This window comes from Rattus norvegicus, chromosome 14 (assembly GCF_021556685.1).
Source record: "Rattus norvegicus strain SHRSP/BbbUtx chromosome 14, alternate assembly SHRSP_T2T, whole genome shotgun sequence".
Taxonomy (NCBI): Eukaryota; Metazoa; Chordata; class Mammalia; order Rodentia; family Muridae; genus Rattus; species Rattus norvegicus.
The window spans coordinates 79,156,919-79,183,681 of record NC_141547.1 but is presented as its reverse complement, the minus strand read 5'-3'; the positions used below and the strand labels follow the sequence as shown (position 1 = coordinate 79,183,681).

General features: G+C 51.8%; 1 protein-coding gene across 14 annotated transcripts in view; it reads right to left on the bottom strand.

Annotated features, from left to right (window-relative positions):
• Positions 1-1,784: 1,784 nt before the first annotated feature.
• Positions 1,785-26,763, bottom strand: part of Sorcs2 (sortilin-related VPS10 domain containing receptor 2) — a 363,891-nt gene continuing 338,912 nt past the window's right edge. For 5 of the 14 annotated variants that reach the window (XM_087583146.1, XM_087583149.1, XM_087583147.1 and 2 more), the window contains 5 exons: positions 26,434-26,554; positions 25,319-25,452; positions 24,604-24,732; positions 21,920-22,091; positions 20,605-21,572 (listed from right to left, as the gene is read on the bottom strand). In XM_087583146.1, the coding sequence (XP_087439272.1) occupies positions 21,570-21,572; positions 21,920-22,091; positions 24,604-24,732; positions 25,319-25,452; positions 26,434-26,554 (559 nt within the window). In that variant the 3' untranslated portion in view covers positions 20,605-21,569. 14 annotated transcript variants of the gene reach the window in all.

The window sequence follows — 26,763 nt, the reverse complement described above, 5'->3', positions numbered from 1 at the left end:
ATGTTGAACCCTCAGCTCTGCCTGCACCATGCCTGCCTGGATGCCGCCATGTTCCTATCTTAATGATAATGAACTGAACCTCTGAACCTGTAATTAAATGAACCCCAATTAAATGTTTTCCTTATAGGAGTTGCCTTAGTCTTGGTGTCTATTCACAGCAATAAAACCCTAAAACAGTATGTATGTTTCAGTATGGTGTGTGTGTGTGTGTGTGTGTGTGTGTGTGTGTATAGTATTTTGGAACGGGGTGTTCGGTGTGGTTGTGTGGTGTGTGGTGTTTGTGATGGTGTATCTGGTGTGTGCAGTGCGGCTGGTGTAATGTGTGGTATGTTATAAGGTGAGGTAAAGAATGGATCAGCCCACTGAAGACAAGGGCTTCCCTGGTCTTCATGCCTCCCTCTCTGAGAGCCCAGAGTCTCCAAGTCTGTTCCCCTCTCCTCTGTCCTCCTTCCTACTTGCTTTGGTTTCTGCCCCAGCATGCACTGGGTGCTTGCCGATGTTTTCACTTTCCAGTTGCTACGACATAAACAGGCTGAGGGAAAAGAGCATTCTGTCTTCTCTAGACTATCAAAATGAATGTGATTGAGTTAGTGACCTCTGGAAATGTCTTCACCATGGGCGACAAGATCAGCTAAGCAGCTGCTTGGTGGGCGTGGTAGGTGGAGCTTCTGGGCCCCTAGCTGCTTGGGTGGTTTATGGGAGATCAACAAAATTATACGTCTAATCCAAGCTTATTTAAATGTTAAGTTTTTGCTGAAGTTTTGTCCAAATGTTTCACAGGACCAGACTGGTATGATGACACAGATGTTTGATAACCATCCTGGCTATGGTAATGTTGTGGTCAGAGGAATTAAAGGGGAGAGGACCCCCTAATCTCCACCCAAGGCCAGCTAGGTCTCAGGGGACTGTAAGTCATATCTGTGGGGGGTCAGTGACCTGTTCTCTTGTTCAGGGAGACCATTAATCCTGTGTCCCTTGGACTGACACCCCCCTAGGCTGCCTCCTCTCAGCAGGAAGCAGGTAGAGCAGTCATTGCTCTCCCACCATGCCAACATGTGGTGAGCCTCTCTGGGAGGCAGGGAATGAAAGAGTTAGAGGTCTGTAGGTAAACTAATAAATCAAAAGCAGGCTCTTTGGGATGGCAGTTTCTTGTTCCCAGAAGTCATTGTGAGAAGAAACATCAGGAAGGTGCAGGAGGCAGGTTTCTAGTCGGGATCAATAGGTAAAGGGGAGAACCCAAGGGTCCTAGAAAATTCCCACTCAGTGTTTGTTTAGGAACTGCCGGCCTTAGGCCTTTCCCCTCACAGGGGAATACACTCCCTCGCTCCACGGCGTGCTCTTCTGTCTTTCTGAGGTGTTCAGTTATCTGTGCCAAGGGATGAACCCCGAAATCCCCTAGGCTGACAATATCCCTGGTGCCTGGCGCATGGTGTGTGGTATTGTATGTATGCACTGAGATTGTGGTACATGTGGTACGGAGAAGCACTAAAGACATCTTCACACTGAGGTAGATGTGTGTTCTGTTGTGGTATGTGGGGTGGTATGTATGTCATATCATATGTGAGAGGCTGATGTATGTGTGTGTGTGTGTGTGTGTGTGTGTGTGTGTGTGTGGTTTGTGTAACTACAGGACTACAGGTGAGCATGAATCAGATCTTGATGCTAACGTCGAACAGAACCTATTTGTTTGTGCATGTGAGATGTATGTTTTAATGTGTGTGGTGTGAGACACACGTACACGTAAAGCATAAAGCAAATCTTCGCACTAAGGCAGAGACCGACCCTGTCGATTTAACCTTTGTTAAAACCATCACAAATGATTTATTGGTTTTTTTTTTTTAGAAAGGAAAAAACAAAGAATTTATCACCTCAGCTATGCCCACATGCCAGGTATGCACAGGTCCCAGTGGAGAGTGCTTGTGAGCCCCTGAGCTGGTGGCATCTGGGCTGTCCGTGGGGCTTTTGCCCCTGACTATACAATGCATGGCACCTCGGCTGAGAAGCAGGGAAACTCTGTGCCTGCATAGCTGTCTGCAGTTACAGAGATGAGAACAGGGAGGCTCCTGGGTCTATGCACTCCAAATGTTCTTAATAGAAATAGTAACACAAAACCTGAACATCGAGGGAAAGCCTACCCAAGTGTCCTTGAGGGTAACACAGTGCTCCAGGAAGGCAAAGACCTACAGTTGGTACCCCAGGCACTGGTGGGCTAAAGTGATGGGCTACATCCAGGGGTTCTGTGCTGACCGTGGACCTAGTGGAGACTATGGTGTGTGAGCATCTCCTTCTGTGTGGGACTGGATGATACAGTGCTGTGGGGACATGGATGGGGGAAAGGTCTCTGCTTAGGTTTCTTTTGAGATAGCAAGAAGCCATGTGGGGCAAATGCCTTAGAGTGTCACAGCCTTCCCTGGCACTAGGGTCCCATTGGTAGCCCCTCACAGGGAGGACAGCCTGCAGTTACCTCTGGAGGGACCCCTGAGCCCCAGAGAGTGGCAGAAAGTGAGAGATATTGGGGTACAGTTGAGATCCTCCCACAGACCGGCTTTGTGCCCACATAGCTGCCCTGGTCTGTGACATGAGTGTCTGGAGTGCTGAGCTGTCCTGTGTGAGGGTCTGTCCTAGACCTCTCCTCCTATATAGACCACAGCTCTTCCCCAGGGAGAACTGGTGGGTGCTGGTGGGTGTGCAGCAGCAGCAGCAGCGGGTGGGGAGACACCTAGGCCTGGCACCAGGCCAGCCTGGGCTTTCTGGTGGGGCAGCAAGAGTCTGAGGTGGGAGGAGGGAAGAGGAGGGGAAGGGAAGGGAATACTGACTTCAGTTCAAGGCAAAAGGTGAATTGTGCCAGCTCACAGTGTCAACCTGTGCTGGGTCCCTGACTTGGCAGTGGGAGCAGACAGCAGGTGACTCTAGGGCTACCTCTGCTGCTTTTCTTTCTACGACCTTGAAAGGGCCACAAGTCCCTGGATCCTCTAGTTCATTTCACCAGGAGACGCTGCCCTCCCACACCTCTCCTGGTTGGTTCCACAAGGGTCCCTCAAACCATAGGGCATCAGAGCCTGATGTATTCAGCTAATGTGCCTTTCTGGGGCCTGTAGACATTTCTAGAGCCCAGCCCTGACCAGAAAGCAGTCATCAGCCTAGAAGCTGTGGAAGGGTGCATCCTGCTGGACATAGCTGGAATTGCATGTAAGGGTTCCTCCCTTTCTTGCCTCCAACCCCATAGCCCTGAGGGAAAATCAGAGAGATTATTTGCCCCTCTAGGCCCAGCTCTGGGCATTCTGAAAGAGGGGTTCTGAGAATGGGATTCTGATAGAACGTAGATGGATTCTATTGCCTGGCCTTGAAAACAGAAAGCTAAAAGAAAGAGCCCCCCAAACTCAAATAGCTCTACCCGGGCAGGTATTTACACTGCAGTGAAGAGTGGCTGCCTGGAAGGTGGTGTTAGACAGGTCTGGCCCATAGACTTCCTGGCTCTGGGGTCCCCTGCAGGGACAGGGACTGTGGGGCCAGGGCTGAGCAGGTCTACAAGTCTGGAGTGTGTGGGGTGGGGTGGCTGCAGGCTCACCCCAGAAATAGGCTGGTCCAGCCCCAGGCAGGAGAAGCCAGTCCTGGGCTGCAGTGGCAAGTTGGAGCAGCCAGGGCAGCATGCTCAGGTCTAAGGACTGTGATGCCTCAGAGTCAAGGGTGGGGACTTTGTGTGGCACCACAGGCCCATGTCCAGGTGGGTCATGAGTCGGCTGTCCCAGGATCCCATGGGCCAGCTGGGGCTGACAGGGAGAGGTGTCTGTCCTCTGAGTGGGGACAGCTAGAGGAGTTGGCCTTTCCACAGGTCTCAGAGGGTGTGTCGTTCCAGCTGTACTTGCGGTCCTGCGCCCTCTATGAAGGAAGCAGGAGGAGCGTGTCCTGGCCAGCTGATGCCATCAGCCCACCAGGTAGCTATGCATCTCTCGAGAGTTGATGCTCAGGACCACACCTGAGTGGTTGCCTAGGGAACAGAAAAATGCAGCCCTTTAGCGAGGTTGGTGGGAAACGGACCACACAGGTGACCTCAGCAGCACATGGGGCCATCATGCAGTGAGGTTCCCTGGGCGCGTGCTAGGTGCAGATGGAGACGGGGTCTCCAGGGTCCTACGTGGTGACAGGAGGGAAGTGCCAGGTGCCACCACAAGCAGTGGTCCAGAGGACTGTGTAGTGAGGCACCCACTGACCTGCGTGAGGGCTACCCCTGGCATCGGCAGCAAGGGGGCACAGGAAGGGCTGAGGCTTGGCCCCCTCTTGGTAAAGAACACTGTAAATGGGGGATGAACCAGGAGGCAGGAAGGGAGATAAGGGACATGAGGAGGAGAGAGGGGAACACAATGTTTGTTAATAAATGTCCCTGTGCGAGCTTCATTATGAGACCAAGGAACATTCTCCATAGAGTCTGTCTCACTCACTGTCCTACTGTGTGCACAAAATGGAAGGCACTTGTTGGGGGAGGGGGGCAGTGCTACCCAGGCTGTGGAAGCCTGTAATTGACTACTGGTCCTACCTGACTAGTCATGTGACTCTCTACCAGGGCCTTCACCTCCACCTCACAGGCCCTGGTCAATCTCAGTCACCAGGGCACCATGGAGAAGGACCATCACAAGCAGTGCCTAGTCCATGCCATGGTCCCCATTAACAGTGTCCTGGTACTGTTACTAGGAACTTTACAGCAGGAGGCTGTGGGGTAGCGGGTGCCTGTCTACCTGAGACCTCCACACCCTCCAGGTGGAGGCTATGATTTCCTTGCATGAGAGTAGGGCCCAGCTATCTGGGCAGTGCTCAGGACTGCAAGGCACAGGGCTATGAGCACAGGACTGGCTCCCTTCTGTTCCCTCTTATGAATGGTTCAAAGGTGAGGTTCCAATCACCTGTCTGCAAGCACAGCGCCAGGTGCTTCCAGGGTCACATGATGACCGAAGTTCTGAGGTCTGGGACCTCCTGCATGCTCAGTAAGTTACTGATGGCATGACAGTCCCAGAGGCTGTAATGTGTCCTTTGAGAAATACTCCTGGGCTGGCAGATGTAGGAGTGGCTGGAAGGGGTGGGTAAAGCTGCCCCTAGCCTGGAGGGTGCAGGCTTTGAGCTCACGCTGACTTGGTTGGGATCCAAGGTCAGCTACTGACATCTAGCTGTGCCACCCTGGGTGACAGAAGACCCTGCTGGGTCACTAATTCTCAAGGTAGGAGCTATCATGGCTCCAGGACCAACCGACTGGGATACATGTGGTATTTAAGGAGGATGCTGTAACATGGCAGCTAACCTTGACAAAGCCTTGCTGTGTGTCACACTCTGCCTAGACACCCCAGCAGAATGCCACTGAAGAGGCCATGGTGTCTACCATCACCAAAGGGGAATGGATAGAGCCTGTGTAGGACAGAGATTCAGGGCAGTAGGGCTCTGATGAGTCCTGGACACTGTTCCAGCTAAGAAGCCATGGCATTGAGGAAATAACAGAGGTGTGCCACAGCCTAGGTGACAGGTCTGGGCTTCTCCTTCCGGGCATGACAGGAACGAAAAGTCACCTTAGGGAAAATCCTGTGTAAACTGTGAAGTGCTGTCTGGAGGGTCCATGAAGAGATGCTTATGAGCTCTGCATGTGCAATAAGCAGTCGTGTGAGGTGTGTGGAGGATGAGGTAGTGTGAGGGAGGATGGGGGTGGGAGGTGTGAGCTTCCTGTCTCTACGGCAGCTGTGTAAGCGGGTCACCCATGGCGAGGAGCAGCAGCCTGCAGCCTCTGGCTACATCCTGTAGAGCCCTGGGGAACTATCTTTCCTGCGCCAGGACGCATGGCCTGGAGAGACTATCTAGCAGGGCTGGACTGGCCTGTGTCCCCTGGGCTCTCATGGAGCTCTCTATGGTGGGAGCACACAGGGTCACCATGCCCCAGTTCTTACCTTGCATGGCGCTCTGGGCGTCCTCACTGTGGCTCACGGGACTTGTCATCTCCTGTTCCTTCTCATTGTGCATCTGGGCGTACACCGTCCTGCCTGGGCGCTTCCTGCTGGCCAGAGGTATAGCTCAGCTCTGAATGAGCTCATGGCCCCAAGCCTCTTGTGGGGACACAGTATAGACAATGCCACACAAGACCATTCCCCTGGGAGCCTACCCTCCAGCACGCTCCCCAAGCCCATGTTCCGGTGCCCACAGCGAGTTGCAACCAACCCGTTCTCTTTTTCTTTTGATTTATTTATTTATTTTATGTACGTGGACGAGTATGATGTAGCTGTCTTCAGACACACAGAAGAGGGCATCAATCCCCTTACAGATGGCTGTGAGCCACCATGTGGGTACTGGGAATTGAACTCAGGACCTCTGGGAGAGCAGTCAGTGCTTTTAACCATTGAGCCATCTCTCCAGACCAGCAACCTACTCATTTTTTATCCAGGCATGCTATAACTGCGGAAGCACTGTCATCATTGTCTCACAGTGTCTAGCAACTAGGACAGTAACACCATGCACGTGCACGCGCACACACACAGGGCTGACCCAGTCCTGAGGGACACTTGTTGGACTCTGTCTACAGGGATTTCCTGAGACTTTGCTTTCTAGTCTCGGGCCCAGGGGAAGGAGAGAGGGTGACAGAGTACACTCTGCTCCACCAGGATGGGGCACATTGCCACAGGCCCTGTATTGAGAATAGCCCCACTAACTTCAGCCAACCAGAAAGGTTTAGGCCTGTTCAGAGACAAGAGCTACAACCAGAAATAGGCCCATTTAGAGACAAGAAGACTGAGGCCCAGGGCGTGGTGGTGGCTGGTGCTTGTGGAGGCATGTGGAGATAGGCACATTCAGCCCCTTGAGGAGGAGAGGGCTACTAGCTCTACCAAGAGTGTGTATGGGCCATGTCCCCTTCAGAAGGGACACTCACATGATGGACTTTTATTGGGGGAGGGTGGCCCTACCTGTCATTATAGATGTGTCAGGGAGAAACAGACCTTTCGTGGCTGTGAGACTGGAGATGGCTGAGTGGCTTAGCATCTCAGGGCTGGGGACAGTGTCAGTTAGAGCACAGTCAGCCCCCCAGAGTCCATGGCTTGGGCAGAACTTAAGCCCAGGTGGATGAAAGGACAGATGAACAGAGAGGAAGAACCCAGCACTTTCCACTGCCCCGCTCTGCCTTTTTCCCCTGGGGGTGTCCCGGAGCTTATGAGAAGGGGTGTTTGGCCCCTGCCTGAGCTCTCTGTTTCTATGACAACATATCCTTCCCCTCCAACCTCAAAGCCTTAGCTGTTTTAGAAAGATAGCCTTGGGCCTGGGGATGTTGGGCTAGCCTCACACTGGCAGTGTTTTGTCATTTGGGCCACAGGAAGCACGCTGAGGGGAAGGTTATAGAAGCAGCACTGGGGAATCTGAAGGACGGGTCTGAAACATCACCCACAAGGACCAGCTTCTTCTACCCCAGGCAAGCATGCTGCCCTCTGAGTGACCACCCATGGTCCTGAATATCCCACAGAGGATGGGACAAAGTCCAGAGGAGCATCCACACTCACCCTGACATCCACACACCCAGATGGATCTGGAAGCATCCCTCTGTCTGTCGTGAGGATCACACCCAGACCCAGGGCTCTGTCCTCCACTTGCCCATCTACCCAGGGCTCATATGCCACCATCCTGGAGCCATGCAAGGCAGGAATACTGCCCAGCCGGCTTCTCCCTCCCCACCCCCCACCTCAGTCTCTTCCATTGCATGTCCTCTGTTGAACAATGTCACTATGGCTCACGGGGGTTGGGGGGGGAAAGCCTTTATCTGAGGCAAGCCTGTGGCAGGGCAGCATGTTGGCGGATCTCTGAGATATACTCAGTGCTAGCTACCTGAAGGGCTGCCTGCTGGTTAGCTAGGTCCTGCCCTGCGGTATGAAGGCTGCTGGGGACAGAGGTGTCTGAGGTCATGTCACATTGCCCTGTAGCAGAGTGCTCCAAGGGTGTGTCTGCCGGAGGGTGAAAAATAGCAGGCCTTGAATCAGATGGGTTGCACAAGGGGGTGTTGCTGGCTGGCTGGCTCTCAGCAGCACCACTGTGTTTAGCGCCAACCACCTTGCACTTGTGTCTGTAGAATGGACTCGTACCTTCCCAATGGTCATCACTCCAGGGCTGCCTCCAAGTGGAGCCCATAGGAGGACTGCCAGCACTCAGCCCCACGCTGCACACTGGCACAGCAGAAGAGGGACATGGCTGGCCTCCATCACCCCTGGAGCTATCCCGTGTTCACTGTGAGGACAGGCCACAGAGGGAAGAGGGCACTGAACTCTAGATAGGAGACACATGGTCTCCCAACATTCCTTGGAGTCAGTTTCAGGTGCCCTCAGGATCACCGGGGGCCCCTGTGGCAGCCATAGTTAAGGTGGGGGAAGCCAGGAGGCAGAAGTTCAGCTGGCAAATCCTGCCCCACTGGCCTTGGACTTGAACTGTGCCTCCTTGGACCTTGCATCCTTATCTGTGGGGCAAACAGTATCCCCTCCATGGAAAGCGATTGAAGGTGAAGATGCCCTGAGCCTGTGCAGAGGACCAGGCTGAGCAGAAGGGAGCCTGAGAGTTTTCCTTGGGAGAACTCACACCACCTTCCTCCATGGCCACTACCCCTGGGGCCAAGAGCTACTTACCATGGGTCAATGCTACAATGGGCCTTACCTTTTGAACTTGTAGAGGATGAATGCTCCTACTGCAAAGAGCCCGATGACAAAGAGGACCACCACAGCCCAGTAGCCACCACTGCCACCCGGCCTCTGAGGACCTACAATGGAGAGGAACGAGAGGAGCAGCTATGGGTTGGTTGTCCCCAGCCTGGGCCTGGATGTGCCTACTTCGTGTTGTCCAGCAGGCCTTGCCCATGCGTCTGAGTGTACGGTAGGTTATGAAGGATAACAACATGACACCAGGCCTTGGAGGACTGGCCTCCCTTTCTGGCACAGTCCTACTATAACCCACTTTGACTGGGTTTCCTTTAGAGGGGAACCCCCCCTACCCACTTCTTCTACACTGGTTTTGAGTGAATCAGCAGGTTCCTGATGGCTATGGTGGCTGTTTCCGTACAGGTCATACCAGATGGCGAGGCCCAGAGCTGGCTGTGTAGGGGTTCGTGCATCTAGCCAGAGATGTCCCAGCCAGAAGGGACACTGGCAGTTAGATAAAAGCCCGTTCGAATCCTACAGTCACACTTAGCATCTGTGGGCCTGGGCCCATGCCCACCCTGCCCTAGGGAGGACCCAAGCCAGGTCTGTCACCTGCATCTGTGTCCCTCAGCTCCACCAGGACACGAAGCCCTCCTCGAAGGATGAAGCTGATCCTGTGGGAGTTCAGTGCCTGCTGCACAGCTGCCAGCCTCTGAAAGCAAAGGAGGTGGGAGAGTTCCAGGGCCTAGAGTACTGGAGTCTCTCGGGGCTGGGAAGGGATGCTGCCTGATGTCAGTGTTCTGGGAATGGCACGAGAGCCCACCAGCCGGGGTCACAGGAAGCCCTGCCGCTGGGGTCACAGGAAGCCCTGCCATCAGCAAGCTCTCATTTCAGTGCAGAACAGAGAGAAGACACGAGTCTCAGTGTGTTGGGCTGGAAGACTTGGAGTGCTCCAGAAGTCTCCACCCTGGTCAAGGAGGTCAGCGAAGCTTCCAGGAAGTGGAATTTTACAAAGATGAGACAGGGCAGGGCATCTTGCCTATGAGGGGACTCAGGAGGGACAGATGGCTTAGGGGATTCTGGGGGAGCACAATGCCCTGTTTAAGACCCCTGTAACATGACCAGTAGGTGAGGCTCATGGCACCCGTCAGAGCTCGCCTAGGTCTCACCATCCTTATGTTACCACCTATTGGGCCCAGTATGGAGACCTAGCTGTGCCCTCTGACACTCATTTCCATGTGGCTATGCCTCTGGGATTCTGACCTTAGGTAAATCCACTGTGGCAGAGCCAGAAGCTATGACAGTCATAGAATCCCAGCTTTTGGAGGAGAGAAAGTTTTGCATCCATCTGAACACTTACTACAGGCTCACACTGAACGTACTCTGGCATACCAACACCAGGCGGTCAGCCTAGCGCCTAGCTAACTACCACTGTGGAGCAAGTTGTCCCAAAGGCTACTTGACACTCAGCATTTGGGGACCTCTCTGATGACAGTTCCCGAGGAGCTCCCTGTCAAAGCACCTCATGGAGGTTGTACTAGGTTTCCTGTGCTGAATTCTGTTTTGCCTGTAGCCTGAGGCCAGAGTCTCCCATAGTGCTTAGCCAAGAGTCTCAGTGTTCTTGGCAGTGAAGCTGAGGTTACTTGGCAGCTCCAGAAAGTGATGCGTGAGACTGGAGACCATCCCCACAATCCCAGTCTAGCCTCTTCCCCCTGAAAGCTACCTATCTCACTGACCTCGGATGCTGTCCAGTGTGGAGCCACAGGCAGAGGGTGGTAACCCAGATCAGAGAGCATTATAGTAAGAACTAAACCTTTACGTGATGCCCCACAGAGATGTGGTTGTCAGGAGTGACCCCAGCCCCCCACCCCAGACCTCAGCCATGAAGCCCTGCCACATCATGGTCATACCTTGTCACTTGTGAGGCTCCTCTTCCTTGTGGGCCTGGGAGGAGGCAGAAGCACATACAGATCCGCTATGGTGGGCAGCCCTGGCTTGACCACAGTCACTAGTAGCTCCTCTGGGATGCTGGTCTCCTGTGAGGATAGGAAGGACACTTGGGTCCTCTTCTGTTCTTCATCTCTTGTCACAAACTAAATTTCCAGCCTGATCTGCTCTCCCTTTCTGGCTTAGATATATCCTGCTCACCTGTCCTGATCCACACTCCTGACCCTCAGCCCCTCATGAGTTCAGGCTGTGGCTCTAATGGTTCCTCCCCTGCCCAGGCAAGCCTTCTCAACCATATTCTCATCCTGAGGCCGGAGCAGGCTAGTGCACCCTGTTCTTGAGATGACAAGAGGCCCAGCTGACTCCTTCTGTCTGCCCCTGTGCCCCAGCCTAACCATGTACCTGTACAGCCCCATGCTTGCCAGATTCAGCTCCTTAGCATCTTCTGGGAGCCCCACTCCACATACCATGGGCTAAACCCTACTCATCCTTTAACCCAGTACAGTTTCACCAGCACTATTCACGGGATGAAGGAAGTTGGGGTCAGGGTGGATCTCTGCCTGTGGTAATCTTAGGTACAGCTAGAGAGCTTTAAGAGTGCTGGCCCACTGGAGGAGAGGAACTTACAGTGTTTTTGCTGTGAATGACAATGTCCCTCCCTTGGAGATGTCTAGCTGCGAGCGGCTGATCCAAGTCACCAACCCATCATTTCCCAGCAGCGCCTCAGCCTTGTCCTACCCTCACTCAGCCCACAAACCACACCGTGGCTCAGGATAGGATTGAAACCCAAGCCACAGGGCACCTTGGAGAGAAGTCGGGTGACCACCAATCCCACGTCCTCCCTCCATTCAGGCGTGTTGGGGTTAAAGGTGTCCAGGTCCCTGGAGAACTGCAGAGGCACCACCTGGAACTGATCTGGAAGAGGACAGAGTGGCACCTGTGAGGTCGGGGCTGGGATCCTACTCAAGGTAGCACATGCCAGAGGGTCCAGATGCCCCACCTCTATCCCTGAGGTCCCTGTTTGTGTTGGAGGACAAGGGCCCTCCTCTTGTGTACCTCAGTGCCTGATGTGTACTGATGATGACACTATCAACCTGTGAGGGGGCATGGTACTGTACACACGTGCTCCATGATATCTGCTCTTCAACTCACGGGGATACATAGCCTCTGATGTCATCTACTTCCTCAAGGACCCATGACTTGTCACCCCAGGTCAAGAGTCCCATGAGATTAGAGGCCCACGTACGTTTCATTTCCCAAGGAGCATAGCTCTGCTCTAGAGTCACAGGAGCCCTAGCCCTGCACTCTCAGCTGCACTGGCTTCCTTCTCCTTTCTCTCTTACAGAGTGGGAAACAGCTCTGCCGGGTGGAGGGCTCAGGGGATAGTGTTTTGTGAACTGTGACCCAACGTCTTATGGTGTGGGAAGTCCCAGGTCCACGTAAAGGGAGAACCAGCCCAGGGCAGCCTCATCCCTCAGCCTGTAGGCCCCTAATGTGACTGATGGCTGCGGTCCATAGCAGAGGACATTTCTAAGACAAATGGGTTTCAAGTGTGTTGAAGGAGTAATGTGTATTGGAAGATCCCGCCGCTAGACACATTATTTTATGAAGGGGCTCACAGCCCCAGGGAGCCCAAATAAATGATCGCCATCCCTAGGTCCTCTTCTGGACCATCCTTAGAGTGGTGGGTGCAAGTGGAGAGGTCCATGGAGGTTCTAACATGAAACTCACTTGTTCTTGCTGTTAAATCACTGTGCAACAGACAGACTCACTAGCCTCAAGAGACACTTTACTTTATAGAGGGGGTTGGAGGTGGGGACCAGAGCCAGAGTCTGGAACTCTTCAATAAGGCCACATAGCCAGTCACGGAACCTGAATCCACCTGGACTCTGCAACCCAGGGCCCTCCAGGAGTGAACAGGCCCTCTTCAGCCATGTACCCACTCACACCGGCCTGTGTAGGGAGTCAGGGGACAGCTCACCGAGCACACGGACGAGCCTGGAGTCCTGGAGCACCGAGTTCCCACAGGCAGCTTGCACTGTCACACGCACATCCCCAGCATCTGTAAACCTTGTTGTCACGGAGTTGTCCAAGGAAAGCAGAGGCTGTAGGCACAAGCAGGGTCAGGCCTGTCTTGCAGGATGCATGACCATGGGGACACTGGCCCTTGGTCTACTGTCAGAGCCACACTGGGACTGGGCTGGACCTGGTTCTCAACAAGGAGGCTTCCACTTTGGCACTGTCTGAGAGGTGTGGGAGGAGGGCCTAGAACACCTGAGCTCTACGCTGGACTAGGAACTTGTCCTGCCTTTATAGCATGGCACATCCTTCTAGACTCTAGACTCTAGAGGGACCTGTGGCCTCCTATAGAGCCTTTGGGTTGTCTGCTAGGCAGTCACAGGTCAGGCTTCAACCCAGTTCCATTCACTGTTTCACCCACTCCTGCCCCAGCTGAAGCCCAGGTCCTGCTCAGTGACCAGAGGCAGCCATCCTGGGTGACATCTCCTGAGTTACAGGTCAGGCTGTGCCCTTATAGAAACAAGGCTATGGGAGGTGAGATGGGGCTTGGGGCACTCAGGTAGCAAGGCTACACAGAGCTTCAAACCCAGAGCCCCTGGTTGTTCTAGAAGCCTCCCACCTGAAGAGGCATGACTGTATTCGAAGCCCCTCCCTTCTTTTAGCCCTCTGTGTCAGGGGCTTCTGTGGGGGTTTAGGACTATTGTATCTTGGGTGAGGAAACAGATCCCCTCCATTGGTCCTAACCCTGAACTTTGGGGGACTCTTCAGCTCCCCTGCATCAGGGGATGGACTGTCCTCTGAATGGACATCACATGCCCTACTACCTTATTGTGTCTCCTGCTCAAGAACTGTCCATGACTCCCTGTGGATCATAGACCTAGAAGGTTTCTCTGACCACTCCACTAAAGAGAGCCTCCCCTGACCCTTCTGTAACATATCCAGTCAACTGCTCTATCCCATGTCATTCACAGGACTATCTAGGGGCTTTCCAGGTAGACCCCCAAACAGATGCTTAGGGTGGCCAATCAGTGAAGGAAGGTCAGAGCCCGCTCCTTTCAATGGTCAAACACTGTGTGCCTAGGTGCCAGGATTCAAGAGCAGCACCCTGCCCCCACCTCCGCCCCCGCCCCAGATAGCAATCTATGGGCGGGAGGACTGAGAAGGTCATAGGGTGTACCTGCAAGCTGTGGCCGATCCACCAGTAGAAGACAGTGAGATTGGGGTTCAGCGGTAACAGCACAGCTGTGAGGTTCACCTCTTGGTTGATGCCAATGACAGGGACTACTTCGAGGTAGAGGGCCTGCAGGGGAGCTGAAGAGTCCCCCAAAGTTCAGGGTTAGGAGACAGTGAGGCACAGAACTTTTCAGTGGCTACATGATCTCCACCATCACCACCACCACCACCACCACCACCACCACCACCACCACCACCATCATCATCACCACCACCACCTCCATCATCATCACCACCATCACCATCATCATCATCATCACTACCACCACCACCATCACCACTCTTGACAACCATCACAGTCATCACTCTTTGCCCTCCCCATCCCCACCATCCCCACCAATGTTAAGGTTGGAATCTAAACTGTCTCCACAGTTCACATTCCAAATGCTTGATCCCTAGCCTGCGGTCCCATTTGCTCACTAATGGAGACCTCAGCCTCCGCTCCCTTTGTTACTATGGTATGAGCAGCCTCTGGCTGCCACATACTCTTCACTGTGCACTCCATGGTTCCTCCTCACCATGATGGAATGAACCATCTGAGACTGCAACAAGGTAGACCTTCCCTCCCTCCATTCTTTCCCGGTAGGTCACAGAGAAGCAAAAATCACGAATACTGGAAATGGGTAGACGGCATGAGCGGTTGCTGCTTTCACTTAATCTGGCCATGCAGGTTTAAGTCTTAGGTATTGTTTTATGAAAAGAACTTGGGAAAGTGGCACTGGATTTTTCAGGCACACAGGAGGCAAGGGTTACAGGGTCCTAGACACGTGGACTCAGATTTGAAAGGAAAGTTTCTTGAGCTAGGCACTGTGTGCGTTGCAGGAAGACCTGGCTGGGCAGTTCATGAAGCTTCAAGGGTGAGGCTTAAGATTCACTGGAGACCTCGGCGTGGGATGCAGGGACATGGAGGCCTGTAGAGACAACCTGCATGTAGTAAATGGAGCCTGTGCAAGCATGCTCAAATGGGATGGTGTGAGCCCATGCCCACGCTGCCACCACATGCTGCAGGTGCTACACAGAGGGTGGACGGGACACCGTGGGACTCAGTGTTCCCTTGCTGTGCTTCAGGGTTGTTTTGATCAAATCTTTTCTTGCTGTCCCTTTTCTTCTGTGTTCGGAGGTGGGAGCAATGCTCACTGCAGAGAGGAAGTGCAGAATCGCCTTTTACGAGGACTGCTAGGAGATTTCATTGGTTGGATGGAGTCTCTGGGCTTAGACTTTTGAACAGCATTGGAACTGTTAAGACCATGGTGATTCATGAAGTTGCACTAAATACATTTTGCATTAGAGGTGTATACTGTGAGCCTCTAGGGGCAGAGGTAGAATGTTACGGGTTAAACCTAAAACGTCTCCCTCAGGTTCATGTTTTAGTTTGCATTTCCTATCTAGAGACACTCTTGAGGGAGGTTGTGGAGCCTTCCGAGGTAGGTCTAGCTAGCGGAAGTAGACCACCAGAAGCAGACCTTTGGGGGTTATAGTCCAGCCTCTCATCCCAGCCCCATTCTCTGCTTCCTGAACCACTGCGATGTGAGAAGGCCCAGAGTCCTACATGCTGCTAGTGCTGTGAATGATGCCACGCCTTCCTTGCTTGGACAGACACAAGCTCTATGAAACTGTGAGCCACAATAAATATTTCTTATGATGTTTCTGTCAGGCATTACAATCAAAGCCGTGCAAAAGCAATCACTACCCCTATCCATCCTATAGTCATCGCCATCACCACAGTCATTACCACTATGATTACATCACACCATCACCATTACATCACCCTCATCCCCACCATCACCATTATACCATCACCACCATCACTATCATGATCATTGGTAATATCACTGTCATCACCACCCTTACCAACACCATCAACACTACCCATCATCATTATCCTACCATCGTCATCAACACCACAATCATCACCAACAACATCACCAATATCATCACCACCGTAACCATTACCATCATCAACACAACTATAGCATCACTACCACCATTATCACCGATATCACCATCACCGCCATTGCCATCACCACTCTCACTATCACCCCACTGTCATCATCATTGGTATCACCATTACCAACATCATCAGCATCCCTTGTGTCACCATGACCACCACCATTACCACTCTCACCATTACTTCATGAAGACCATTGGGACCAGGTCTGAGCCCAGACCTTTCTGTCCTTGACCTCCCTATCATGTAACAACCCTACATGATTCCCTGTGCTTCCCCAAAGCTCTGGCTCTCCGTTTCACAGGGAGCCATGCAGCCTAAAAGGAGCAGTGGACTTACAGTTGACCTGGACAAAGAGCACAGCCTCATCGTGGCCTGCCATGTTCTCAGCCCTGACAGACACACGGTAGATGCCAGGACTCTCGTAGTGGTGCCGAATGGGCTCGCCTGTCAGAGTGAGGTTCACGTACATGGCCTTGAAGCCGTCCCCAAGATCCACCTGATACTTAGTGGTCAGGACATCACCCTGTAGAGAAATACCACAGGGTCACTTATGAGTGACTCTGGAAGAGGGGTTCCGGCATTAGATGCCCAGGCCTCTCTCCTTTTCCTCAGATGTAGGTTCTCTGAGGCTAGAGAGTAGGTCGTCTCTGCTTTCAGGGCTTCAGCCTGCAGCGGGCTGAGCTGGGGGACAGCTCATGGGACCAAGACTTGGCTCTCCTTTAGAACAGACCACCCACGGGTGATCTCGGGGTGGTATGTTGAAGGCTGTGTGGGGCCCAGGAGAAACCCTTGAGCCTGAGCCAGGCACGGGACTGGGAAAGGAAGTGGGAGTGTCACATGAAAGCGGGAGAAGGTTTTGGTAGCTACCATGAGGTCTCCTCAGGGAACCACAACAAAGAAAACACAATTGTCTCTCTACGATAAAATGGCTTCCCGTCTCTCATCTCATCCCACGCCATGTCAGGAATGAGGTTTGCTTGTTTGGAGTAGGCAAGGAGGGCTGCTGTGACCTTGTCTCATAGTGGCACTGAACTCCCCACACAAGCTGCTGACTGACCCAGACTTTTAGAGTCAAGGCAGGATGGAGTTCCTGTGTCCACCTTGGAGCTCCCCTCCCCCTTCTTCCTGCCTCTCTCCTCCTTCCCTCCCTGCTCTCGTCCCCTCCAGCCTGGTCACCTCAGACTTCCCAGTTCACACTCTCCAGCCTTCAGAAGCTGAGGACACTTGTATGTAAATGATGTCTATTTAACTTTGCCCCATTTGCTTGTTTGGTCTGGTTTGCTTGTTTGTCTGGTTTTGAGATGGGGTTTCTCTGTGTAGCCCCAGCTGTCCTGGAACTCACTCTGTAGACCAGGCTGGCTTCGAACTTACAGAGATCTGCTTGCTTCTGCCCCCCTTCCAAGAGCTGGAATTAAAGGTGTGCACCCTCCACCACTGGGTTTGTTTAACTTTCTCTATGAATATGCTACACTGGGTTGGATAGAATCACCCCAAATCCACATCTGTGGGGACCGTCTGAAATGGACATTTAAAATAAGCCTGCAGATGCAGATCATTAAGAGGTCACCATGGGGCATGAGTTCCAGAAACCCAAGGGTACATTAGAAGAGAACACAGTGATTTGGGTATCAGGAATGACTGGGTGGACACAGAGGCAGACCCTGGGAAATCCAGCCATGGGCCAAGGAGTTTCCAAAATGCCCTGTAGCTGGTTAAGTCTTTGATGGGGCATTCCCAGGAACCAACATATATGGTGTTTTACGTGTCCATTTTATAGGTTACAATACTGAGGCTTTTAAACATCTAGGCTGTGGAGGCGGGCTCTTGGCCTATTGCTTTCCTGGCAGGGTTCGGCAAGGAGAATATCTATACCTGTCCTGGCTGGTTTTGTGTGTCAACTTGACACAACCTGGAGTTGTCAGAAAGGATTTGCCTCCCTTGAGGAAATGCCTCCCTGAGATCCAGCTGTAAGGCATTTTCCCAATTAGTGATCAAGGGTGGGGGGAGTGTGGAAGGACTTTGGATCTTTGGGATAGAAGAGCCATTGGGTGTTAAGATCTCTGTGGGGAGCTTGGAAGATAATGTTGAGAACAGTGCAGAAGATGGAGGCCTGGCTTGTGAAATTTCAGAGGGAAGATTACAGACTTTTATCACGGATGTTACTATTTGGTTTGGGAAGATTCTGTGGTTTTGGTTAGCTGGGGCTGAAGAATCAGCTGTGATTAACAAGATACCAGAACTACTAAAGCGAAACCTTTGCATTACTGGGACTATTGATGCTGGTCAGCTGGAGCTAAGAAATTAGTGGTGATTAGGAAGAAACCAGCATCACTGAGGTGAAATCTTCTGGGAAGTGTTTTCTGAGAGCACAAAGAGGCTGTGTTCTAGAGATAGCCAAGGTTATACCTCAAGCTACAACTGGACTTGGTGATGTGTAAGAGTCACCCGGGTGGTACTGATTTTGAAGGCACGAAGGGGTCATGAAGAGCAGCTAAGGCTGGGCACTGAGAGGCCGTGGAAGGCCATTGGTGAAGGTGCAGCCTCAGGTGCAATCGATGGCCCAGGACTGAAGGGGTCATTGCAAAGGAGTTGAGGCTTGGCACCATGAAGAGAGACTATGAGAGGCTATTGGTGAAGCCTCGTTGCAGTGGAAGACAGCAGTGTTTTGGAGATGCCAGTACCATGGGATGATCACCAAGAACAGCAGCAGCAGTGGAGTACAGGCAGCTGGAACGTAGAAGACAAGGTGTGTGCTACAAAGGGCAGAGCTGGAGAAGTGACCCAAGCCCTTGGACGAGCCCAGAAAATTGTGAGTGGATCTCAGACATCGGATGGTTAGAGTTTGATTTTGCTTTTCATTGTGACTATGCCCTGATATTTTTCCCTCTTGAAGGAATAAGGATTTTAGTGGAGCCCACAGTTGAGAGACTTTGAATTGTAAAAAGACTTTGAATTTCAAAAGAGATTGGATATTTTGAAGGGATTGAAGTTTTAATATGTAAGAATTTGTAAAGACTGTGGGACTTTTAAAGTTATTTAGATCTTGGGGATGAATAAGAAAGTACGGATTGAGGCTTTATAGTGATGTGTTTGTGTGTCAACTTGACACAAGCTGGAGTTATCACAGAGAAAGGAGCCTCCCTTGAGGAAATGCCTCCATGAAATCCAGCTGTAAAACATTTTCTCAATCAGTGAACAAGGGTGGGAGGGCCCATTATGGGTGGTGCCATCCCTGGGCTGGTGGTCCTGCGTTCTATAAGAAAGCAAGCTGAGCAAGCCAGGGGAAGCAATCTAATAAGCAGCCCTTCTTCATAGTCTCTGCATCAGCTCCTGCCTCCAAGTTCCTGCTCTGTGTGAGTTTCAGTCCTGACTTCCTTTGGTGAGGAACAGCAATGTGGAAGTGTAAGCTGAATAAACCCTTTCCTCCCCAGCTTGCTTCTTGGTCATGATGTTTGTGCAGGAATACAAACCTTGACTAAGACAACACTCAATTCTTTGCTATGAGGGGAGGGGTTCTTGGTAGCATTTAAGAAGTGGGTGTCTGGCTGTGGTTTTAGAATCCCCACCCTTCAGAGTGCCTGCCTTTGCTTACTCCTTTCAGCCTGCTGTGCCCACTGTCTCCTCATGTCTCTTGCCCATTTCATGCTGCAGAGCTAGGGAGTCCTTTGTATGGTCCAGCTCTGCTGCCCACTGGGCTGTGCCCACAAATGCCCCCCTGTCTGCAGCTGCCTTTATTTTCTCAACAGTTTCCCTGCAGTTTCAAATCTAGACTTCACTTCATTGTGTGGTCTGGAGCCCCATTCGTGTACAGCCTGTGCTTCTGGGCAGGCTTTGGTGTGGGTCCTAAAAGTTTACTCCTTCCTGCACCCGATGCAGGTGTGTGATCTATTTTAGGTTCATGTCTGAGGTCTGGCTGGGGAGGTGCTGGATGGGGGGATGCTGTTTCAGGGCAGAGAGACGCTACCCTCCCCAGTCTGTTCTGCACCTGTCAGCTATAGACAGGAGGGCTCTATGGGTCTGGTCTCCATCCCCCAACACTGTGAATTCTTAGATACTAAGGATACTCAGGCTCCTGACACCAAGTCCTGTGTTCAAGCTCAGTTGTGTGTAGGAGTAGGGGTTTGTGTAGTGGGAAAGTAGTGGAGGAGAGCACACTATGCCTATAAAGTGTGTATGAGTGTATAAGGGAGTTAGTGTCACAGTGTAATTGTGCATAAGCTTATCCTCAGTCCCATGTTTCTATCCCCTTCCCTCCCAGGCCACAGTGGCCTAGGAACCCCTCTTTCAAGGCATCTTTGTGTTGTTCCCCTCAACTCTGCCCACTCCAATCTGAGCCTGACAAGCAGTCTGGCAAGGGTTCCGAAGATGCTCTGTCCTCTTGTCCTGGGGACCCAGTGGAGGTGCCTAATGCTGTAGTTACTAGCTTCAACCTCTAGGGGGCAGCAGATGGCCATGTTTCCAGGATGTCTGGACAGGAATTTGAGAGCCTCCTCTGGGTCTGTCTGAGGATCCAGGAAATCCTAGGCTGACCAGGGGCTCTGCACTCCTGTGATCCCAACACAAATGGAGATACAAAGCCCTGAGGCAGAGCTGCCTGATGGCTCAAGTGAACCTTAGGACTGTCTCAGTCAGTGAGAGGACCTGGGAGGTGATGTGTGTGTGTGTTGGGATGGGAAGAGGGAGAGTTGTATAGCTTGGGCATGGGGGCTACAGACTTAGCCACTGTCTGCTTGAAGTCCTGAGACCTCCAGAGGACACAATGTCATCTTTTCCTCTTTTTACCTTGAGAGAATGGCTTCACTGTCCACACCTCAGCTTCTTCATCTATAACATACATTTATTGGGTGCACAGTGCAAGATTGTACTTCCGACAGGAAGCGGCTGTCACAGTGCCTGATGCACACACAGGTGCTTAGTGTGGTTGGTCTGTTTTCCATAGGCTCGGTTTCCCTGTTTTCAGGAGACTAGGCCTGTGCTTCCAAAGTCAGACACCTTGTGAAGGATGTTTGTACACAGCATGTGTGATCCTGGATTCATCTACATTAGCCTTGACATCCCTCAGCTGAAGATGTGGAATCCTGTTGACCTGTGAATGGAGACTGTCCAGAACCTAGGGGGAAAGGGGCTCTCTCTCTCTGCCTCTGTGAGTGGGCATTAGTCGAATCTGGAGGCCAAGGGGGACCCCCCCCCTCTGCCTTTGGGTTTCTAGATGTTCATGCTTTCCTAATGGTCATTTTATAATTTTCTTGCAGGGATCATTAGCTGCTTCTATTAGCCGAGACACAGGGATGGTGTTACACAAACTATTACGTTTTACAGGAGCCAGAAAAGTTAATAGTCCCCTCGGGGAACAGGATTTTGGGTGATATTTATGTCTGTGATGGGTCTTTTTTATATAAATATGTTTCCTAAATATACTACAATGAGCATACATTATTTTTAAAATCAGAAGAAAAAGTAACACTTGTTCTGAGGTAAAAATAGAATGAGTGGGAGACTGGGTGGAGGGAAAAATATGTATATATGTATATATTTGTGTGTGCATATATATAAACTTGTATTTATATCTATCCCCATACATGTACAGAAGGCATTATTTCTGGATTGTGATTATAAGTCATTTTCTTGACAAAAAAAAAAAACCTTTATGCTTTTGTTGGGATTCCAGATCAACTAAATCAATATAATTAGATGTTTAAAATTGCTTCAGTGCTGGGCGGGGGTGTGGCTCAGTAGAGGAGAACTTCTCTACTTGCAAAGGGTCCTGGGTTCCATCCTCATCACTAGAAGAAAAGAGATCAATAAAATAAATTCTATGCCACCGATGGGGAGGAATCGATTTTGTGTCAATGTTTGATAAACACAAGGTTTCACACACATGCACATATACACATCCATACACTCACGTGTACATACATGTGTGATGCGGAGTCCGTTTCCTGCTGACTGACATATACTTGCTCTTGTATCTGCTTCATCGCAAACACTGGTCTGAACCAAGAGGCCAACTTTGGTTCTGTGGCCTCGGGGTCAGGCTGGCCTCTGTGGCCATGCTCCTAACTGTTCAGAGCCACCCTTGGGTGCCTGGCTGGAACTGCCCTGCCGGTGACAACCCAGGGCGGATGCTCACCTGTTCCTGTCGCACCACAAACAGCACATCTTCTCTAGGTCGCACAGCCACTGCCTCTCCTCGGATGCTCACCTGCAGGCCCCGCGGTGCTTGTAGGGGGCACTGCAGCTGCACTGGGCTCTGCTGCAGGTCCACACCACCTTCGCACACATTGGACACCACCTTCCGGTACCTGGGTGGATGGGGGGGTGTTAGGTCCAGAGCAGACAGTGGTTTGATGGGTAGAGATGGTCTCTTCTCCTGAGGTAAATCATGGCACCAACCTCTCCAGCCCCATTGCTGCCTGCTCCCCATGGTATCTCATGGCTGCTTCTGTCCACTTTATATCTGAGAGCATCAGGATTGAGGGTGGGCTGTGCTGGTCTGCTTTAGAGAGCTGAAGCACCCACGGCCTGATCATGTTGCTCACAGTAATAATAACTGGGTTTTGTTTATGTTTATTTTTTGTTGTTTGTTTGCTAAGGGTGACAGAAGGAGACAGTACAAACTTAAGGTCTTGCTGGGAACTGGGGAGATCAGAGTGGCTGAAATGGACTGGGCCTTGGCTTCCTGGGTGGCCATAAGCAAGTGTTGCTCTTCTTGGGATGGCTGTACCCATCCACTACCCATATATCTACCCACTCAGCCAGCGGTGGCACAATGGCCTCTTTGGCAGCCACCAGGGCTTGGTAAGCATGATTCTTTATCTGAAGCGTCAGCCAAGACCTATACCAAGAGTAGACGGGTATAGAAAGATGGGTATTTGTGGGGGCATAAGAATATGTAGATTGGGGGTAAGAATATGTAGATTGGTGGGAGGATGGGTGGGAGAGTGGATAACTGGGTAAATTAATGGAATAAACAGATGGATAGATGAAGTGAATGATAAGTAGGTGGTATAAGGATAGATGGGTAGATTGATGGGTGAATGGATGGGTGGGTGAATGGGTGGATGGATGGGTGGATGGGTGGGTGGTGGGTGGTTGGGTGGAGGGTGGATGGATGGGTGGATGGGTGGGTGGATGGGTGGATGGGTGGGTGGATGGGTGGATGGGTGGGTGGTGGGTGGTTGGGTGGATGGGTGGGTGGAGGGTGGGTGGGTGGGTGGATGGGTGGATGGGTGGGTGGAGGGTGGGTGGATGGATGGATGGATGGGTGGATGGGTGGATGGGTGGGTGGATGGGTGGATAAATGGATGGAGGAGGATTGTTGGGTAGATGGATGATAGATGATGGATGATAGATAGTATTTAGCCAAATACTGCCAAGGCTAAAGCATTTAATTCCTGCTCCTGCCTCTGTTTCTTCCAGCTCTCCATGGTAAGTAATAAAGAATCTCCCACAAAGGATGAGGAAATGGGCCCATCACATGGAGCCTGTGGACCCTGCTGAAACTGGAGGCTCACAGACGTTATGTACTTGGTATTTCTACATGAAGTTGATTCTGTATAAGCAGTTTGTTCATCCCCACCGCTCGGTGGGGTGAAAGGCCTGGCTGCCATTCCCCACTCCTACAGAGCTTTTAGCCAGCACAGCACAGACTGTAGGTCTCATTGTATGTCATGGGCTTAGGCCCATGGTTTCAGCTATAATGGAGGAAAACCTGGTGTGGTGGTTTGAATATGTGTGTCTCAGAAAGTGGCACTATTTGGTGGTGTGGCCTTGTTGGAGTAGGTGTGGCTTTGTAGGAGTAGGTGTGTCACTGTGAGCATGGGCTTCAAGACCCTTGTCTTAGCTGCCTGGAAGCCAGTCCCCTCCTAGCAGCCTTTAGATAAAGATGTTGATTTCAGCTCCTCCTGCGCCATGCCTGCCTAGACACTGCCATGTTCCTGCTTTAATGATAATGGACTGAACCTCTGAACCTGTAAGCCAGCCCCAATTAAACGTTATCCTTAAGAGTTGCCTTGGTCATGGTGTCTGCTCATAGCAGTAAAACCCTAACTAAGTCACCTGGGGATAGAGGTTGAGAAAGTGATATACCTAGGCTTCTCCCTGGAAGTTTGTTTTAAGAAGGGTGCCCCAGGCTTTGGGGGAGTGCCTCTGGTACCATCACAGCACGGGTGTGAAAGGTTCAGGAAGACCAGAAGGGTGAAGCTGCTTTGGGGTCTCAGTCCCATTAGTTGGAGGCCTTGGGGCCTCTTCTGTCTCTCTGTTCTCAATCCTGTGCCAACTCAAGGTAGCTCTCTCATGATACTAGCCCCCAAGAGTTTAAATGGGACCTGTGTCAGTCTGATGACTTGCTGAGCCCTGTACACTCAAGTCAAGCACCAGGACCATGGCCTTTCCTTCTAAGCTGTGTGCTCTGAGTATAGAGCATCCCTGGGCTCTGCTTCTGGAGCTGGTTGGCTGATGGGTGAGGTATGGATGTGTGGGTGGATAGATAGATGGATGGGTGAGTGAGTGAATAGATGTGGAGGTGGGTAGATAGGTAGATGGATGGGTGGGTGGATGGGTGGGTGGATGGGTGGGTGGATGGGTGAGAAAGGGGGTGGATGGGTAGATGGGTGGATAGGTGGATAGGTGGATGGGTAGGTGGGTGAATGGATGGGTGGATGGATGGATGGATGGATGGGTGAATGAGTAGATGTGGGGGTGGATGGATGGATGGATGGATGGATGGATGGATGGATGGATGAGAAAGGGGGTGGGTGGGTAGATGGGTGAATGGATGGGTGGCTGACTGGCTAGGTGACTAAGTGTACTCACCCAAGGCTACTGGTATAGGTCTGTCCTAGGACACAGTCTTCAGGAGGAGACAGGGGGTTGAACCAGAAGTTGGCAGAGCACTTGTTGACAGTAGACTCTGAGGAAGATGAGCGCTCAAACCCGTAGTCACTGGGAAGGGAAAGCTAGGTTAAAAGGTAAGATTAGAGGTATAGCAGCTGGGGTGGAGAGCCTTAGGCCACAGGTCTAGATGTGTCCATCCGTGGGGACATGGATTAATGCACAAGTTTGTTCCAGAGGAGAACAGATCGAACATACTAACTCCATTCCAGACCAAGGAGGATGAAAATGAATGGGAGCTGGAAGGCTTCCTGGGGCAGGTGAATGACTCTCAAAGGATGACAGGGAGAGAGAGGAAAGCAAGGAATGGCTGTGAAGTCAGGGTCAGCTGCCCGAGAAAGGACACAGAAGACCTGAATGTGGGGTGCTGGGTAGAGAGTGTAAGGCAAGTTGGGGGTGGAGGTTTTGTAAACTACATTGTCACAGGACAGTGGGCCTTTGAATAGACTGAATTCCTAGAGGGAGGAGAGGGGCTAGAAGAGGGTAGCTTGTTCCCATGATGCCCTAAGGTAGAGGTGGCAGTGTGTGTCTGAAGACTAGGCCCTGTAGGACACTGTGACCTGTGCTCTGGTTCTGGGGACAAGGTCATCCTGAAATAAAGGTGCTGGAGCAGTCAGGAGGGAGGGGCAGTGCCCACCAGAGGAAGTCAGAGTCCCGGCACTTGCACACACGGGATGTGAGTGCTGACGTGAAGCTCCTCCCCTTGACACACCAGGACGTGGACTTTCTCTTCCGGTAACTTCTCTGCTGGCCCATGATACAGTGGTCACCCTGTAGCAAGAACACTGGGATGAGGAATCAACAGAGGATGGTGACAGCTGTCACTGGCTTGTCCTGTGGCTCCTACCCTGGTGGCAGCTGGGGTTGGGGGCATTTGCCTCTTGACAAACAGGGAAACTGAGACACGATATGTCAGTCAACTGGCTTTGCTTCCCTTATCTCAAGCATTATGATTGGCCCTTGGTGGTCACAGAACAGCTGGGCCAACAGGGGCCAGGTTTGTGAACAACTGGAGATGACACACAGGAGATTCTTAGGCTATGCTTGGAGCAACACTGCCCTGGTCCCAATAACAGGGCACCCTGGTAATGATGGGGCAGGGCTGGCAGGGACTCTGGAACCTTCTCAAAGCCCATCTGAGCACTTTCTTGTAAACCAGTTTCTGCAGAGATTTGTTGAGTCACTAGCCAGACCATCCTCCATGTGTGAACTCCCGATGCTGGATCTCTACCTACAGAGCTACCAGGCCCCTGGCTGACTTCAGTTATTATCCCAGCTGGCAACTCAGCCAGAGTTCCTGACTCCAAGTATTTCCTCTTAGGAATTTTCCATCTTGGCTACAAGTCTCCACTTGCTATTTTGTTTTTCTGGTCTTTAATAAAGTCCTCCAGTCTGACCACAGCTTCAGCAGGTACCACTAAATCACACCCACTCACAGGCCCCAGGTACCCACTGAAGTGTGAGCTTCTTTCGTACCACCTTCCAGGAGCTGACATGGGGGTCTCATGTTCAAACCAAAATGTGAGGGCTAGACATTGATGATGGATTATGACATAGGACAGTCTCAGACCCTGATGTCATATAGTATTTGTCCATGTCCCCATAAGCAAAAGAGTCCCAAATTGTGTCATGGAGACCTCCTGGCTGAGGGTGGAGCTCAGGCCCTGCAGGTGCTGGGGTCAGAAAGAGCTGCAGATCAGAGCAGCTACAGGGACAAGGAAAGGGCCCTGTGGCTGCAGGTACATGGCCCACCTGGAGGTCAGTGAGGTCCCAGGAGCTATAGTCATCCTCAACACATGGCCTGGGGAAGGAGGGCCGGAAGTCCACCTTGACCAGCTCCCAGTCAGAGCGGAAGCTGATGTGACCAAAGACCCTGAGGGGAGAAAGGAGGAAAGTCACTTTAGACTGACCCTTTCCCGATGACCAGAAACTCAGGTTCCCTGTACCACCACCTGTGATGCCTCTCCTGCTCAGAAGGATTCAAGGATGTGATATGCTGTCCACTGGCCTTGGCCAGATGTTACCACCCTCAGAGCGATTGCTGTCTATGGCATGCTGATTGTTTTAGAGCAGGTTATCCAT